Below are 16,696 nucleotides of genomic sequence, written 5' to 3' on the forward strand. Positions count from 1 at the left end.
GCTGTGGAGTGGTCCTGGATGATGAGGGCTGTGATATTTTCTCTGTTCAGTCATGTGGATGTCATCCGTGGTGGTGATGAGGGAAGTTTCCATGCTGTGGCTGGGTCTGAAACTAGACTGAAGGGTGTCGGAGTTGGTGGTGGTTGAGTTATTCAGTGAAGTGTCTGTTAATTATTTTCTGTGCAGAAATAGTAGCAGAGAGATCGTTCTGTAGTTGGTGAGTGTTTTATTTATTTATTTCTGGTATTTATAGAGCGCGACACTCATCCCAAGGGATATCACGGCGCTAAAAAGGAAAAGGGGACTGCTGAGATTATGCGGGGGGAGTTAGTTTTTAGGGAAAAGGTGGGTTTTGAGTTTTTGCCGGAATTGAAGGAGGTTTGTAGTGTGTCTAAGATCCATAGGTAATTCATTCCATCGTTTGGCCGCCAGGTGTGAAAAGGCTCGTCCACCTGTCCTCGTTTTGTAGATGCGCTTGGGTTTTGCTAGGGCTGAGTTATTGGATCTTAGGTTCCTGTTTGGAATATAAAACTCGATTTTCCCTTGCAGGATTGTAGGGCCTGTTTTGTGGAGGGCTTTGTGCGCGTGACAAAGTAGTTTGAAGGTGGCTCGCTGACGCATTGGCAGCCAGTGGAGTTTTTTCAGGCATGCTGATGCGAATCTCGTTTGCCTTTGTTGCATACCAGTTTGGCTGCCTGGTTTTGAAGGACCTGTAAGCGGGAGAACAGTTGCTCGTTCATCCCTTCGAATAGGGCATTGCCATAATCCAGGCGGCTGACCAGAAGGGCATGGGTAATTGTACGCCGACAGTCCAGTGGGATCCAAGAGAAGATTTTGGCTAGGAGTTTCAAGATTGCAAATCCTTTACCCCAGAGTATGCGTACGTGGTCTTTCATGGACAGTGCGTCGTCCATCATGATGCCAAGGTTTCTGGCGTACTGTTTCGGGGTGGGGGCTGTTCCCAGTGACGGTGGCCACCACGTATCATTCCATGATAGTTTGGCTCCTCCGAACAGTAATATTTCTGATTTTCCGGCATTGAGTTTAAGGCAGTGGTTGCGCATCCAATCTGCCATTTCGGAGAGGCAGCTGTGTAGTTTTTTTTTTGGTTGTTTCCGATCTCTCCGATCTTTCGTCCATGGTCACCATCATCTGTGTATCGTCGGCATATGAACATATGCCGATGCCCCACTTTCTTCCAATGTCAGCCAGAGATGAAACGTAGACATTAAAGAGAGTGGGGCTTATAGAGGCCCCTTGTGGGACTCCACAGCCAGTGGGACAGGGTTTTGAATGGAATTGGCCCATGTGCACTGCTTGGGTGCGGTTGCTCAGGAATGATTTAATCCATTTTAACGCTGTGGCTTGTACTCCTTTGCTCTGGAGGATGTTTAATAGGCATTCGTGCGACACCGTGTTGATGGGTCCGCAGAGGGTTTCTTCAGCAATGGGAGGACAGTTGTAGATCTACAAGCATCTGGGAAGGTTGTGGAAAAGGTGGATGCATTCAGAATGGGGATGAGCATGGTACTGATGGGTTTCAGTCATTTGGAGTAGGCAAGGTGGAGTCAATGATCTGATGAGGCCCCTGGTGGCAGTGGGTTCTTCTGGGGTGAGGACAGGGCATGTGGTTAGCATTGTTTCTTTGGGTAAGATCAGGTGGTGTTTGGCGAGGTCTGTCGAGTTTGATTGTAGGCTGAAGTTGTTGTAAATGGTGATTTTGTTGCTAAAGAATTGAGAGAGATTGTTCCAAAGTTCTGCGAGAGGGTGATTGAGGCAGAGAAAGTTGATGGTGACGTGAAACCTTTCACAATGGCGAAGATGTATTTGTTTGTGATGGTGCTGGCATCAACGCGGTCAGCCAGAGTGGCGCATTTGGTGTCCAGATCATTTGATGGTAACGTCTTAGTGTGGATTTGAAGGTGCACCTGTCTGTATTGCCATGGCTCATTATTGATTTGCAGTAGTCTGTAGTGGCGTTTCATCAGTCTGAGTTCCTCCATGTACCAGCTGGCCTGGGATCTGGATCATGTATTGCTGTGTTAGTGGGGGGCTAGGGAGTCAGAGCAGGAGGTGATCCAATGGTTGAAATTCTTGTTGACTTTGGAGAAGCTGTTCCTGTGCTCAGGTTGGTGGGTGTTGAGAGCTATGTTTTAGTCCTTGTCCGTGATGCGTGTTCAGTTTTAGTGGTATGGTCTGGCGGTAGTGTGTGTGTGTCGGATTCCCCACAAGTACCTGTTATCTCGTGGAGAGATCTCGCAGAGACGACATGAACTATCGCCCCCACGCCCACCTTACCCTACTCTAGATAAGGCAACAAACTAGGATGGAGATGGGAGCGAGGATGGTAGCCAAAAAAGGATCAGGATGGTGTCGGGTAGGTAGTAGTGGACGTCCCTCTTTTTGGATGAACTTTGGGCACCAGCTGGCCAGGAAGACAAGGGAACACCAGTTACCAATAACACACTAACCTTGCAACCACTCACAAACATACACTCATGTGGGAGACAGCATACCTCCTATGAAGCCAACAGTATATCTGCTACCATCAAAAGAAAGGAACTGAAAGTCTTGACAAGATACAAGCGCAACAGCGCTATGCACCAAAGGAAATCAAGATGCGCTCCTGCGCTATGCACCAAAGGAAACCAAGAAGCGCTCCTGCACTATGCACCAAAGAAAATCAAGAAGCGCTCCTACGCTATGCACCAAAGGAAATCAAGAAGCGCTCCTATGCTATACTCTTTAGTATGGTAAAGTTACTGCGGAGAAAAAAACAGGTTTCCAGACTCTACAATGATGCACAGTGCAGAGAGGTGGAAATGGAACTAGCGCAGTAGCGCAACCAACAGAGTCCTGAAAAAAGGAAACAGTGCTCAGGCGAGGCAGAACCATCAAAGTCTAGCCCTCCAGCGGGGAAATAACACTGTACAAAGTGTTCCAGGCGTGGCTGAGCATAAATCCTTGAAGGTGCGCCAGTGTGGATGAGTCACAAACGACCTAGCACTCCAGCACGGTCCCTGTGTATTACCCATTTCGAGATTCAGCGCGGTCCCTGAAGTTTGCAATTAGCGCTCCTGCGCAGCGGGCTACTCACTCGGGAACGTTTCAGAAGAAGCAGGAAACAGGCAGCGGGATGGCATGTATACAAAGCGCCGTACCCAGGGGAAACCACATCTGATAAGCGGTCTTCCCCAGAAGCGCTGATGACGCTTTGTTACTTCCAACAGAAGGCTGAACTGCTAATCTGCCGATCCCACTCGAGCATAGGCACACACACGCAAGCAAAACAGGTAAGCGGAAGGGGTGTTCTAATGAACCATGACAGCTTGGGACCGGGACCAGGATGCTGAACTTGACGAGGGTGTGGTCTGTCCAGAGGATTGGTGTGGGCTTGTCGACTCATATGTTGTCACAGTTGGTTAAAATAGGGTCCAGGAGGTGTCCGGCAATGTGTGTAGGTCCTGACAGCTGCGGTAAAACTGGTGCTAATGAACTGGAAGGACACCACCAAAACTACCTACAAAGGCTGGCTCAACTGGGTCACCCACCTCAGAGGAGCAGACCAACTGGCGCTCCAATACTCTCCTTGGAAAGCATCATCCAAGGACCTGTGGGAAGTCTTGGACAAAGCCCTGGTCCCGTACTAAGAGATTGTTACCTTTGCGTATAAAGTATGCAGCTATTTCCTTACTGAGCCATGCGATCCAAAACAACACACATGAAGAGGAGATCCATACTTTTAGACATATGAGTGAGAGTGACACAAAGGAAGGGTTTATCAACAAACTTTATTTCAAGTTGCAACTTGATGTATTTCTATCCATCATAGAAGCACATAATGCAATGCGTTGTTTTTACAAAATGAGGTTATTCGCAAAGCAAGATTTTCAGTGTCTTAATTTTCAATGAAGTATTGCTGTCCACAAGCAGAACTATTTTAGCCACGTTGTCCAAAAAAAGAAGTGATTTCTAACATTATTTACTTTCATACATAATGCAGCTGTCGTGGTTTGTTCAGTTCATCACACTTCAGGCACTGGCGACTGTTTATATCTAGAACCCGGCTTAATGTGTTGCAGTCAGATACATGCTGAAGAGCCTCACGTATCCTTGAAAAAGACCTTCATGGTATTATTGTATAATGTGTTTGCCAATTCGAGAGGGTCTTCTTCTCTTGTCTCCGACATAATCTCCAGGACTTGGCTGAAACAGAAATCAGCCCCTTATCATGATTACATTAAACATTACATTGGCATTAATTTTATTAAGACTTTAGGGCACTTACAATACTGCTTTAATAATGTATTTTATAACATAACGTAATAGGTTTCAGAGTTGTCAAATAATGATAACTATTATTATCAATTGATATTCATACACCTCACTACAGCCAATCCCCGCAGCCATGTAGCATTGTAGGGTTCCCAGTGGGCCCACCACTATCAATGCTTTACCATCTCCAGTCAGCAAAAGCACTTTCTTCTCTTAGAAGTCTGAAACATCGAAATAGCACAATTTTATTTTGAAAAAGTAAATGATTTTTATTTGTGTAGTATTCTTATACAATATAGTAATTGTTTAAATATAGAAAAACAATAAAACGTGATACTTACATAATATGGCAAGGTTCATTCCTATCCTTCAAACAATGGCCGGTTTCCCATTTCTTTTTGGTAGGGAAGGTTGTCTTCACATATTTAGATCCAGCATGAGTATTTTTTACTCCACACCAAGGAGCATCTATTATGAAGGAAAAAAATGAATAGCTGTTTTTTGATTATTGCTTTATTTTCCTGTTGTCAAGGTTACAATATACAGGAATAATTCCCAAAATGCAGAACACCACCCCGGCGAAAAGCTGTTTTTGATGGACCACAATAAATATTTTTACCAAGAAAACCAAATGATTTTCATGGAAAACAAAATACCTCAAAGAGGTTGGAATCCCAGATATTGCACTATCACAAACAACGACACACACACACAACATACATATTATTATGAAGACCGGCCATTGACTGAAATGAAGTGTGTAATTACTATTGTAACTCCACACATGCTTTGATAGTAGGGAAGGTTATAAATTGGACCAAAGGAAATCGAACAACACTTTTAGTTTTTTTGATACACTCGCTCAAACGTACCTACACACACTACTGCGAACAGTCTTCACAAAGATAGTGTTTATCAGGTTCTGATACGGTTAACCCAGGCTGTGAGGACAGAGTTGGTTCCCACAGCGTGGACGGCTACTACTCTACTCCCCTCAAGGTCAGACTGTATAACCTTGAGGCCTGAAACATGTCTCACTGTAGCATTTGCACTGTGAATAAAATGTCCACAAAGCTCTCTTTGGAATTTGAGGAATTAAAATCATGGTAGAAATATTCAGATATGTATATTTGCAGTACTTCGTCAATTGTGGGATAATGTGTTCTGTTCTGTTATGTGCTTTGTGCCACGCTCATTTGGCATACAGTGACATATTGGAGCAATAGAGGTAAACAGAGTAAAGAACAAATGTCAGGGGAAAATAAATCTTTTTTTTGCCATTCAAAGGTGTGTGTTACACATCCCTAATGTGTAGTAGCAGCCCGAACCAAAATCCAGAAGTCACTACTAAGAAGGTTCGTCCACCAAAGTTTGCTTATGAAGTGATAGACTGTTAACAATTTAACTTTTCACGATCATAAGAACTATTGCAGAACGTATTCGGAGAATATGTCCCTGATAAAAATTGAGCCTATCTGACAGAAGTCCACTTTTGCTATACAAAGGGGAACTGAGGAACTGAACTATACTCTTGCCATTAATGTTTTCTCTTTTTTTTTATTTCTTTTATTATAGTCCTTTAGTGACACCATAAATTAAAGCACAAAAACAAAATTGCATATTTAGAAACATAGTTAGGCCGTAAATAAAAATAAAACATAAATTATTCACTACCAAATCTTACATAACAGTTAATCAAAATAGGATCCCCATATTTTTTCAAATTTTCTGACCCCTCCAATTCTTTGAGCATAAATTTGTTCGCATTTTCTTATCTTTCCATTTTATGAAGCCATTCCTGTACCGAGGGGTAATGCTGTGAACGCCAATTCTGCAATAACAGCGATCTAGCCACCCCCATTGCTATATAAATCAGTTTTACTAGTTGTTCGGAAAGCGTAAGCTCTAGATAAAAACCATACAGTATTAACTTGACATTCGAAGAAATCATAATATTATACTGATTTTGAAAAAACACAAAAATTCCATCCCAGAATACCGTAATTTGTGAACAAAAAGCCATTATATGGGACCAATTAGCCGGGGCATAATGTAAGCACCTAAAACAGCTAGATGAATTATTAGTATACATTTTAGCTATAGCCGCCGGAGTGCGATACAAAAGCCATTTACTGAAGAATAGCATTCTACGCCAATTGGCTCCCCTTAATACAGTAAAGTTAAGTCTATTAATGTTCTTCCAAATAGTTGGAGATAACACTGGATTTTCCTGTCTCTGCCATTTACTAATTGCTTTAAGACTTAAGTCTCCCTCCCTACTCGAAATTAAGCAACGTTTCCACTCCCCAGGTTTCCTCTCCCGTGAGTGCACAGAAAGGTCATTAAATAATTGAGTAGGTGAGCTAATCAGTGTGAGATACATTTGTCCCAAAATCCTATAAATCAAATTATATGAACCTATCAATAAAAAATTCCCCTGAATTAGGGATGCCATGTCTGTCAGGGTTATCCATGATTCATCCCTGACAAAGTCCTTTAACATGGTAAAGTCTGCCCGCTCCCAATTTTCTACTATCTCGGGACAAATTTCAATCCCTATGAATGGAAATGCACTGTTTAAGGGGGTGGTTAAATTAAAAGTAGGAAGGGAGTATCTTTTAAGTATCGCAGAGCGCCTCTTAAAAAAACAATTTAATGTCTTGTAACGAACAAATTTAGGTGATTTAGGTACCTGAAGTGGGGAGGGTATCTGAATCTCAAGACTGATTAGATTAAAAAAATAAATTTATAAATAACTTCTGACTATGAATTGGATCTTTAAATCTTGCTAAATATTGTGCAAAATATGCAATATAATAATCCTTTGGGCAAGGCCACCTTGCTCCTTATCTTCATACAGAGTACCTATTGCTATCCGAGGTGTCTTTTTGGCCCAGACAAAAGCAGAAAACAAGGATTCTGCTCTAGAAAAAAAAGATCTGGGTAAAAAGCAAGAAATGGTGGAAAATAAAAAGTTAAATAAAGGAAGAACAGACATTTTTATTAATGCAACCCGGCCAAGAATAGTTAATGGCAATGGATTCCATCGTGCGAGCATTGATCGAACCTTCTGAAGAAGAGGATCAAAATTTAACATATACAGGTCTTTGACTGACGGACAAAAAAAAACCCCTAGATATCTTTTAGATCTGTTATTAATGCAGCTACTAATATCAGAATGAAGTTCTGGGTCTATACCCCCACAAACCAAAATTTCTGTTTTCTTTTTATTAATCCGATACCCCCCAAAAGCCTCAAATTCTTCAAAAATCTTCAGAGCATGTATTTGAGATTGCATATTGGGTTTAATTAACAGCATTATATCGTCGGCATATAATTTGATTTTAGCCATGGAAGTAACAGGAGGAGAAATACTGTCACAATTCCTAATTGCGGTTGCTAAAGGTTCGATGAAGAATGCAAATAGAACAGGGGACAATGGGCAGCCCTGTCTAGTACCACACTGAACTAATACTGATCCCACCGAAGCTGCCTTAATAATATTAGCTTGGGCACCTGTGTAAAGACTCTGAATCAAATCTGTGATTTTCGCTGGGATTCCAAAATGCTGTAAAATAATAAAAAGTGTCTCCCAGACCACCAAATCAAAGGCTTTTTTGGCATTAATTAACAAAATTAACGCAGGTACCCCTTGTGTTTCAAAAAAATCTAAAGCCTCAATCAAAAAATGTGTGTTAGTCATTAATTGTCGACCGGCTATAAAACCGTTTTGATCCGGGTGAATGAAATCGGCAAAGATGGAATTAAAACGTATGGATAATAGTTTTGTAGTAATTTTATAGTCCGAATTTAATAGTGTAATGGGTCTGTATGAATTCGGGTCTTAGGGTTCTTTGCCCTTTTTCAGAAAGCTAACCACAGTTCCTTCCCGAAATGAGTCAGGAATTGAGCCGCCTTCCAACATAGAATTTAATAGTCGCAGAAATAAATCTGAGAAGGAACTAAAAAAAACCTTAAAAAACTCATTGGGGAACCCATCGGGCCCGCAAGGCTTACCCATTGAAAGTTCTTTCACCACCAGCTCTACTTCCTCCCTAGTGAATGGTTTGGCCATTGTAGATTGATCTATTGAGGAAAGAGTGGGCAGTGTATATTTACCTAAAAAATTGAGTAGCTTTTGTCGATCTATATTAGGTTGTCTACTATAGATCTTGTTTTAATGGGCAAACATTATCTTCCCTATCTCGGCCGACACGGATGTCTCTATATGAGTGTGGGGATTTTAAAGAGTGAATCAGATTTGCGGCAGCTTGCTCTCTGGCCTGCCAGGCCAGGAATTTACCGGTAAAATTGCTTTCCTCGTAAATGTTTTGCGATTGCCTGCGAAAAATCTCTTTGCTTTGAGTGAAAAAGTTTTGGCTAAGTTCCCTCTTGGCTACATTTAGTTGTTCCTGCACAGTACTAACAGGATTCTGCTGCCTAAGTTCAGTTAAGGCCTGTATTTTTTGTTGAAGTGATTTATTTCTATTTCTGACAGCAAGCAAATCTGCGGCATCTTTCCCGATAATTATGCCCCGAATAAAAGCCTGCTACGGTGGAGTTCCACGTCTCCACGTAGCACCTGAGCACCTTACCTTTGCTCCTCCCCCCCACGAGGATGATGGCGGCAGGTAGCTGGCGTTTTAGCTGCTCCTGCATTACGTGAGCAGCCTATGCTTTTTGGCTTCACGGCTTTTCGCCAAACGTTTCCTGGTAGTTTTTGGTGCGGCAGCTTCTGGTGATGTCCTGCAGTTTGACAGAATTCGTTCCGGTCCTCTGTGAATAATTGGCGCTTCCTGGGAAAAAGAAGTTTCTCGGCAGTTTCGGACGGTGTTTGGGAGGCTTCACAGGCATTTTTCAGTGGAGGTCAGCTTGACTGCGAGACGGCGGCAAGAGCTTGCCTTAAGGGATTTTTTTTTTATTTGTGTGCCTGCCCGACCTGCCCGGAACTCTGCAGACTCAGCAGTAGCGGTAGCGGATTGCTTTCGTGTACGGCGACTTCCAGGTTGGCGGATCAGCAGGTCAGCGATTTCGGTGCTTTGAGACGCCTACACCTCTTCTAAACCGGGTCTTACCTCTGTGTCGGTGGCGGCAGGTGAGCTTCATTTCAACGAAGACGCACTGAGTTAAAAACGTGCAGAAGGGGAAGGAACTCTCTTGCTGTACCCTGCACACCGAGATACACTGTAACGCAGTTGCAGAAGGGGGAAGAACTCTTTTGTTTGTATTGCCACATTCTGTAATACACTGTCACAAGCTGAGCTGGCTTTACGGAAGCAGCAAAGACACTGAGGCACAGAGCCAGAGACATGGGTATGGACGGACGGGCTGTGGTTTGCGCCTTGCTTCAGAACTGATTCTGGCTTTCTTGTTAGGAGCTGGAGTCGCGATTTGCTTTCCTGCAATGGACTTGGAGCTGGGAGAGTGAGCGGGGTGAGCGACATTCAGTCTGCAGCAGCTTAAACTTGGGCATTATTGGCTTTACTGAAGCTACTTTTTCTTACCCCGGACTGCAGTAACCAGAATCCTCGGCTTCTTCTGTTTTCTCTGCTCCCTCTGCGCACTTAATCCTAACTGATTCTGGGACAGTAAAAAAGTTAAAAAGATGGGTAAACTCCTGACTGCCCGAATTAAGGCGAAAGCACGCCTACAGCAGGCTAAAGAAGCCGCAGCTAAATTAACCGATAAAGAGGATGATAAGGGGGAGTCTTTTTCTGAGAGTTCGGATGAGGCAGAGGGGTCTCCTACAGATACACTCATTCAAACTAGCCCAGGCGGCAATTTGGCACCAGTCGACTCAGCAGACACAGGGAAAAGGCACACCAGCATGGAAGAGGCCCAGACCGGGCAACTCATACAAGATGATATGAAGGATACAAAGGATGTTAAAAAAGTTAAGGCATCAGCAGCCCTCAAGATTCAGAAGCAGTTTCCTCTGTTTGAGAGAAAATCTACTTTGATCCCAGTTGGTAGCTCGGCTCAGCCTGAAGTTCCATCTATGGCTCAGTCTACCGGTTTTCCGGGGATTTGGGGATTTAGTCATTCTCCGGAAATATCAACTGATATAACCCTGGATCCACTTGCAAATATGGCTGTTAATACGATATCTGGATCTAATTATGGCTCTATTTCCCCCACATGAATTAAAAAACCAGCCTTTGGTAGGTTAAAGAGGTGATGAATTAGCAAATGATCTTCCAATCTCCTTAAGACAGACTTCCAGTCTTCTGTCTTTCCGCAAGGCCCTCAAGACTTGGCTCTTCCCGTAATCTTTGAGGCTGTTTTTTTGTCTGTATGCCCTTTTGGTGTTATGTTTTTTTTCCCCATCTTCGGTTGGGAGTCTTCGTCAAAGCGCCGGGATACTCCAGTGGAGTGGCCGTGCGCTATAGAAGTGTACAAATAACATAACATAACATAACATAACAAATGCCCCAGTCTCTTCTGGCGATCTTAGATCAACAGGCTCTGCGGGTCCTTTTAGTCCCATTCTTGATATGGACACCAAGACTATGGGGGAGCTGCAGATGTCAGTCAAAGACATGCTTAATCTGATCTTAGATGAGATCCGTGAAATAAAAAGGTTCCAAAAAGTAGAATTGGCTGCAATACATCAGCGGCTGGATAAAATTGAAGGCTTAGTATCCCCTTTCCCTGTTAGTCTTCAGGACGCTGAGGGAAGACCATATGACAGAGGTTAAGAAAGATGTCAAGTTATGTTTAAAACCTCCAAGGCACTGGAAACAAAACTGGATGGTTTAGAAAATTGCAATCGAAGATCCAACCATAGAATTATGGGAGTTCCAGAAGGAATGGAGGGATCCAATATGTTTGATTGGGTCACTGCTTTTTTACAACAGAAAGTGGTCCCAGAGTTTAAGGGCGACTTTACGATTACTCGTGCCCATAGGGTCCCAGCTCAGCCGTTTCCAAATTCCACACTCCCCCGTACAATCCTTCTGAACTTGGTGGATGTTCTAATCAAAGAGACTATTTTGTCCAAGGCCATCCAACAGAGACAGTTTGCACTCAATGAAACTATCAAATGTCAAATTTTTTCCGACATGTCCGCAGCTGCAGCCCGCAGAAGGAAAGAGTTTGTGAAAATGTTACATCTGTTTAAAGCCAATGGGGCCCAAGCCACTATCGCTCAGCAGTCGAAACTAAAAGTTTTGGTTAAGGGCAAATTCTATATTCTGTCAGATGTAGATGAAGCGCAGGACCTGCTTAGAGAAATTTCGCATGGCGACAAGGGCTAGATATTTTTATACTAAATCAAATTTATTTCCTTTCTACTAGAATTACTTAAGATATGCTCTTAGAGGCTCGGGGGTAGAAGGGGCGAGGGGCTTAGGGGGTTAAGGGGTGTAATACCAGAACACCTCAAAGTTGGAGTTAAGGTGCTGTGGCCAGCGTGGGGTAAGGGATTAGGAGTAGGTGGAGGGGGGTGTTAAGGGGTTGGCGCATGGGTGGGGGGGAGGGGGTGGAAGAAAATTTTTTAAAAAATGAAGTCCTTTGTGCTACTGTTTACCAACATCTTAAATTTATGCTTGTGCTTTTGAAGATGAATGTTATCGATAAAAAGAAAAAAGGAGTAGTCAGACAGAAAATGTGTAATGTTTCTGGGATGTTCGTTTTTCAGGTTTTTGCTTTGATCACTTACTTACAATGGGTCTGAAAATTATTTCTTTTAATGTTAACGGTTTAAATAATAAGATAAAAATGCGCGCCATAGAATTATGGATCAAGACTGAAAACCCAGCTGTAATCCTGTTACAAGAGACTCATGTGGAGTGGTGTGGCTCACTGGTTAGAGGCGGCAGACCGGAAGCAGAGAGCGGCCTGGGACCAGGGTTCAATTCCCGACGCGGCAGGGTCATGGACCAGGGTCAGCGGACTCGATAATTCTCGCCTCGGTGCCTACTCTAACCAGGGATCACACTCGGCAACTCTGGGCATTAGCTTGCCTCATCTCTACAACGGCCCCCCACATTCGCCGGGATGCCTGGTTTCACCTTGGAGATACCCAGTAGGGACCATCTCACAGGGATAGCCAGGACGGGTTCCACACCGGTCTACAGCGCCACGACAGCAGTGCGCTTTACAAGTCACAAACATTACATTACATTACTCATATTCAAGCTACAAAAACTGAGCAGTTCTCTATGATTAAAGTATGGTCCTCATATCGAGGTTTCTCCTCGTTCTCTGAGTCCCAGCGAGGGGTTGCGCTTTTTCTAAATAAGAATCTACACGCTGAGATTATTCACACAGAGCAAGGTGGTTCAGGCCGTTGGTGCTGGGCCACATGTAAAATTAATAATAGACAAAGGCCCATCACCTTTGTCAGTTTTTATGCCCCAGTTGAGGATACATCGGAGATGTTTGAGGATTTATTTCAATCTCTATTGATGGTGGGAGAGATATCATTATTGGTGGCGATTTCAATATTGCGATGAATTTATTAGTTGGATTCAACCACTCATTTGAAAAAACAGCCTAAACTTAAATCACTCAGATCTATTAATAACAATATGATAACACTTGATCTTTGTGACCCTTGGCGTACTCAAAATCCATTAAAAAAAAATATACCTGTTGGTCCGGCAGATTCAATGCCTCTTCCCGCATTGATTTCTTTCTTGTTTCACAACAACTTAATTTTGGCTATTAGAAGATTCTGCATCATGCACTGCTAGTTATTGAACTGGCACTGGTGGATAATATAAGAGTCCCCAAGCGATGGGTGTTCAATAAAAAGTATTTACTTGACGATGCATGGGTGGCATCTGTTAAACTAGAAATTTCTGACTTTATTGCTCACAATATTGAAACAGCTCCCCTTAATTTTGTTTGGGATTCCTTGAAGGCTTTTATTAATGTTTTCTTAAAACTGGTTGCAAGCGTGCTAAACTTCTTGCTCTAGTTACCCTTCATGCAGCGGTATTCTGCATCTGGAGCTTGTTAACAAATATTTTCGGGATTTGCTGGGAGGTCCAGTTGCAGACTGTTAAAATTCCACTATTAATTCACCACTGCAGATGTAATTGTGGCTCCTATTTGCAGATGGAGGCACTGTAGAAAGTCTTACGTATCTTTAGATGTACAAGACAGACCTTTGATGCTCTGTTATTGACAGGAACAATGGATAGATACTCATCTACCACGAAGTCAAGTCGCAAACTGCCTGTATTAGGATTGAAAGAGGGAGTAACATGCACCGTTATTGGTTCACAGACAACTAGAATGCAAGGTGAGGAGTATATTGAACTCTGGCTATCCCCTTGGTAAACACTGGGTTAGCTTATACATTAGCAAACTGGTATGTGCCGTGAACTTGGGCAAACCTGAACACTGGTATAGGGAGCGTTATATAAAAATGAGAACAGCTTGAACATGAGGTGTTTTCCATACCAAGGACACTATAAAGACCCACAGTGAACCTTACACCAACTCAACTTGTACCTCGCATAAAGTATGCTTTTGAAAATGTTTCATGCATTGTTTATGATAAGATCATTACTGAAGACCTCCTTTCATGGGTGGCACAATTTCTTGCAGGGAAAGGTATATGCTCTAAGTAGCATGGATATAGCTGTTGCTTCTTGGTTCTGATATTTTTAAGCTTTTGCTAATACCTGCTCTTGTCATTAGCCATCATATCCTTTCCCTTGCCCTCCGACTGTCCTTCCCCAAGGTCTGTAAATCCAAAGGAAAGCAGGTAGTAATCAGACACTTGTATTTTCTTTCGCTCTCATTTGAGATCTCCTTTCCTGCAGACTCTTCCCTATTATCCCTTCCTTTGTTTGTCCACTGGGAACCTCTGTGCATATCACATGCAGAGGCAGTGCTGCTGAAGTTGGAGAATATGCTGTTTCTGAGAAATTGGCTCAGATATATCCCTTCAACTCAGGGACTTGCCAAATAGATATAAAAAAATGCCGGAAACGAACATGAATTAATCACAACTAATCTCAGATATATTGAAAAGATAAAATCATATGAAACTGTAAAAGCGAATTAGAGGGTCTCTCTGAGCGAAACAAACTGAGATACTTTCTGTTACATCTCTGGATTATGCACTCAAAAAAGCAAAAAAGACCAGAAAAAACTGGCAGGCTTGTATATATATTTACACCACGCAGAGTTAAAGGAATTAACATCCAACCTATACAGAATATGTATTATTATTGGTGATCTGAATACTTGGAAGCGTAGGTAAGACCGAGCCATTAAAAGTAAGGCACAATAAATGAATATGTGCTAGTTGGCTGAGCCAAATTGACAAAAATGTTACATGATTTTCAGACATTTTTGAAGGACATGCAAAGTCTGATCATTTATAATAATACATTTTTTATATGTACTGTTTAAATCTGCATTCCTGCAGTTTCTAAGTGCCGTAAATAACAGGTGTTAATATTGCCTAGGTTAATGGTATTGATTACTGACAAGCAACATCTATATACATGGAATAATTAGTCCGTGTTCAGTATTGAAGAGCAAAGTTTCCAATGGGAATTAACTTGGAAACACATTTTTTAGACCCCCTCCCCTTTTTCTTGTCCCCTGCTTGACGGTTCAGTGCTAAACTTTCCAACTTTCCATAAAGGAGCCAAACTGAATGAACTGTTCATGTAAAGTTAGGAGAAACTGTTCACTCAGGCTAAAGCGCTTTTAACTGCACTTTGTTCTAGTGCACAGCTCATCACCAATTTAAATTGTGTTATGCTTATGTTTATCGCACTTACCTTTTAAACAGCCTGCTCTCATTCCTCCTGCACTTCCTTCTTTCCGAGCCGTCCCTGTTCCGCCGCAGCTTGGGCCGTTTGAGCGGAGGGATTTGCTCAGCAGAACTCGCCTCCCTGTACAGGAAGTGAGTTTCCTGATGGTCGGCGGGTCAGCGCTACAGGTGCCGCCTTCACTCTCTCTCCTTCCTGCCATGCCTATTTAAGTCAGCGCCAAAGGCAAGCCCGTCAGCGCCCGTCCGCACCTGACTGCCGCCAGGATCATTTTTTTTTTCTTTTACCACTTTTATCACCAGTGGATTACATTGTCCTCTATGTAAGGACAGTCTACCGCTACTCGAACGAAGAACGAAGTAGTGTGGCTCACTGGTTAGAGGCGGCAGACCCGAGAGCAGAGGACGGCCCGGGACCAGGGTTCGATTCCCGACGGGGCAGGTTTCTGGACCAGGGCCAGCGGACTCGATAATTCTCTCGCCTCGGTGCCCACTCTGATCAGCGATCACACTCGGCAACTCTGGGCACTAGCTTGCCTCATCTTCACTAACGGCCCCACCAGACCGCCGGGGATGCCTGGTCTCACCCTGGAGATACCCATTAAGGGACCATCTCTCAGGGAAGCCAGGAAGGGTTTCGCAGCGGTCGAAGCGCGGAGGTACCCCTTCGGGAGTGATTCCTGCGCTATATAAGCACACAATTAATTAATTAACTCAAACTACTAAATAAACAATCTATGGACAAACTGAAACACTGCTCTGAGGCAACTTTCACTTCAGCATCCATTCCTAAAATCATTCTGAAAAGCACTCAACTTGAATCCACCCCACATACTAAACTAATGTCCATAAAGACTACAGGAGGGAATTTTGTAGAGCAACCAAAACAACTATCAGGGCTCTATTTTAATGCATGTTCAATCCCTAAACACGCACTTGAGGTATGGAGTTTGCTGGACTCGGAAAAGCCAGATATCTGCTTTATAACCGAGGCCTGGCTCCACGAGCTTGCTCTACCCGATGCGGTAATTGCCTTCCCCCCCCCGAATATCAACTGACTAGACTTGAGAGAAGTTATAAGAGAGGGGGCGGCCTAGCAATAGCCTTTAGGGATAGACTGAAGGACGGCATACTGAAAAGAATCAACTTAGAATGGCTTGAAATCCTTATTTTTAGGTTAAAAAAACAAACTAAGGGAACCTTGAGAGGCTCCCTAGTTTACAGACCTCCAGGTTCAAAAACAAATGTTACTAACCGTCTGATGGAGATTATTGCCACACATGTCCTAGCGGCCAACAATTTCTCTCTCATTGGATATTTTAACTTCCATGCAGAACTCTCTTCTCATGCCGACACAAGCCTGCTGATTTCCAACCTCAGCACACTGGGACTAAAACAAAGGGTAACTGGACCCACCCATAAGGCAGGCCACACCCTCGACCTTTTCTTCACCAATGACCCCAACACTAAGGTCGAGCCTCCCACCCCTCTAATCTGGCCTGATCACAACCTGTTGAAGTTTTCTTTACAAATAGCTCCAATACATGAAAATTCCAGCAACGAACAGAAACTTACAAGATCCTAGAATAAAGTTAGTCTAGAAGCCTTTTTATCCAATTTCAGTTCCCCTTTTATATTAGGCTCCGAAAACATAAACCATGCGGTAGACACCTTTGAGAATGC

The 16,696-nt window shown here is 43.1% G+C and overlaps 1 protein-coding gene across 1 annotated transcript in view; it reads right to left on the minus strand.

Annotated features, from left to right (window-relative positions):
• Positions 1-3,774: 3,774 nt before the first annotated feature.
• Positions 3,775-16,696, minus strand: part of TATDN1 (TatD DNase domain containing 1) — a 221,603-nt gene continuing 208,681 nt past the window's right edge. Inside the window, exons 11-12 of the mRNA XM_086966195.1 lie at positions 4,617-4,743; positions 3,775-4,206 (exon numbers count right to left, since the gene is read on the minus strand). Coding sequence (XP_086822321.1) covers positions 4,104-4,206; positions 4,617-4,743 — 230 coding nt within the window. The 3' untranslated portion in view covers positions 3,775-4,103. The remainder of the gene's footprint in view (positions 4,207-4,616; positions 4,744-16,696) is intronic.

Source organism: Lissotriton vulgaris, chromosome 4_1, assembly GCF_964263255.1.
Source record: "Lissotriton vulgaris chromosome 4_1, aLisVul1.2, whole genome shotgun sequence".
NCBI lineage: Eukaryota > Metazoa > Chordata > Amphibia > Caudata > Salamandridae > Lissotriton > Lissotriton vulgaris.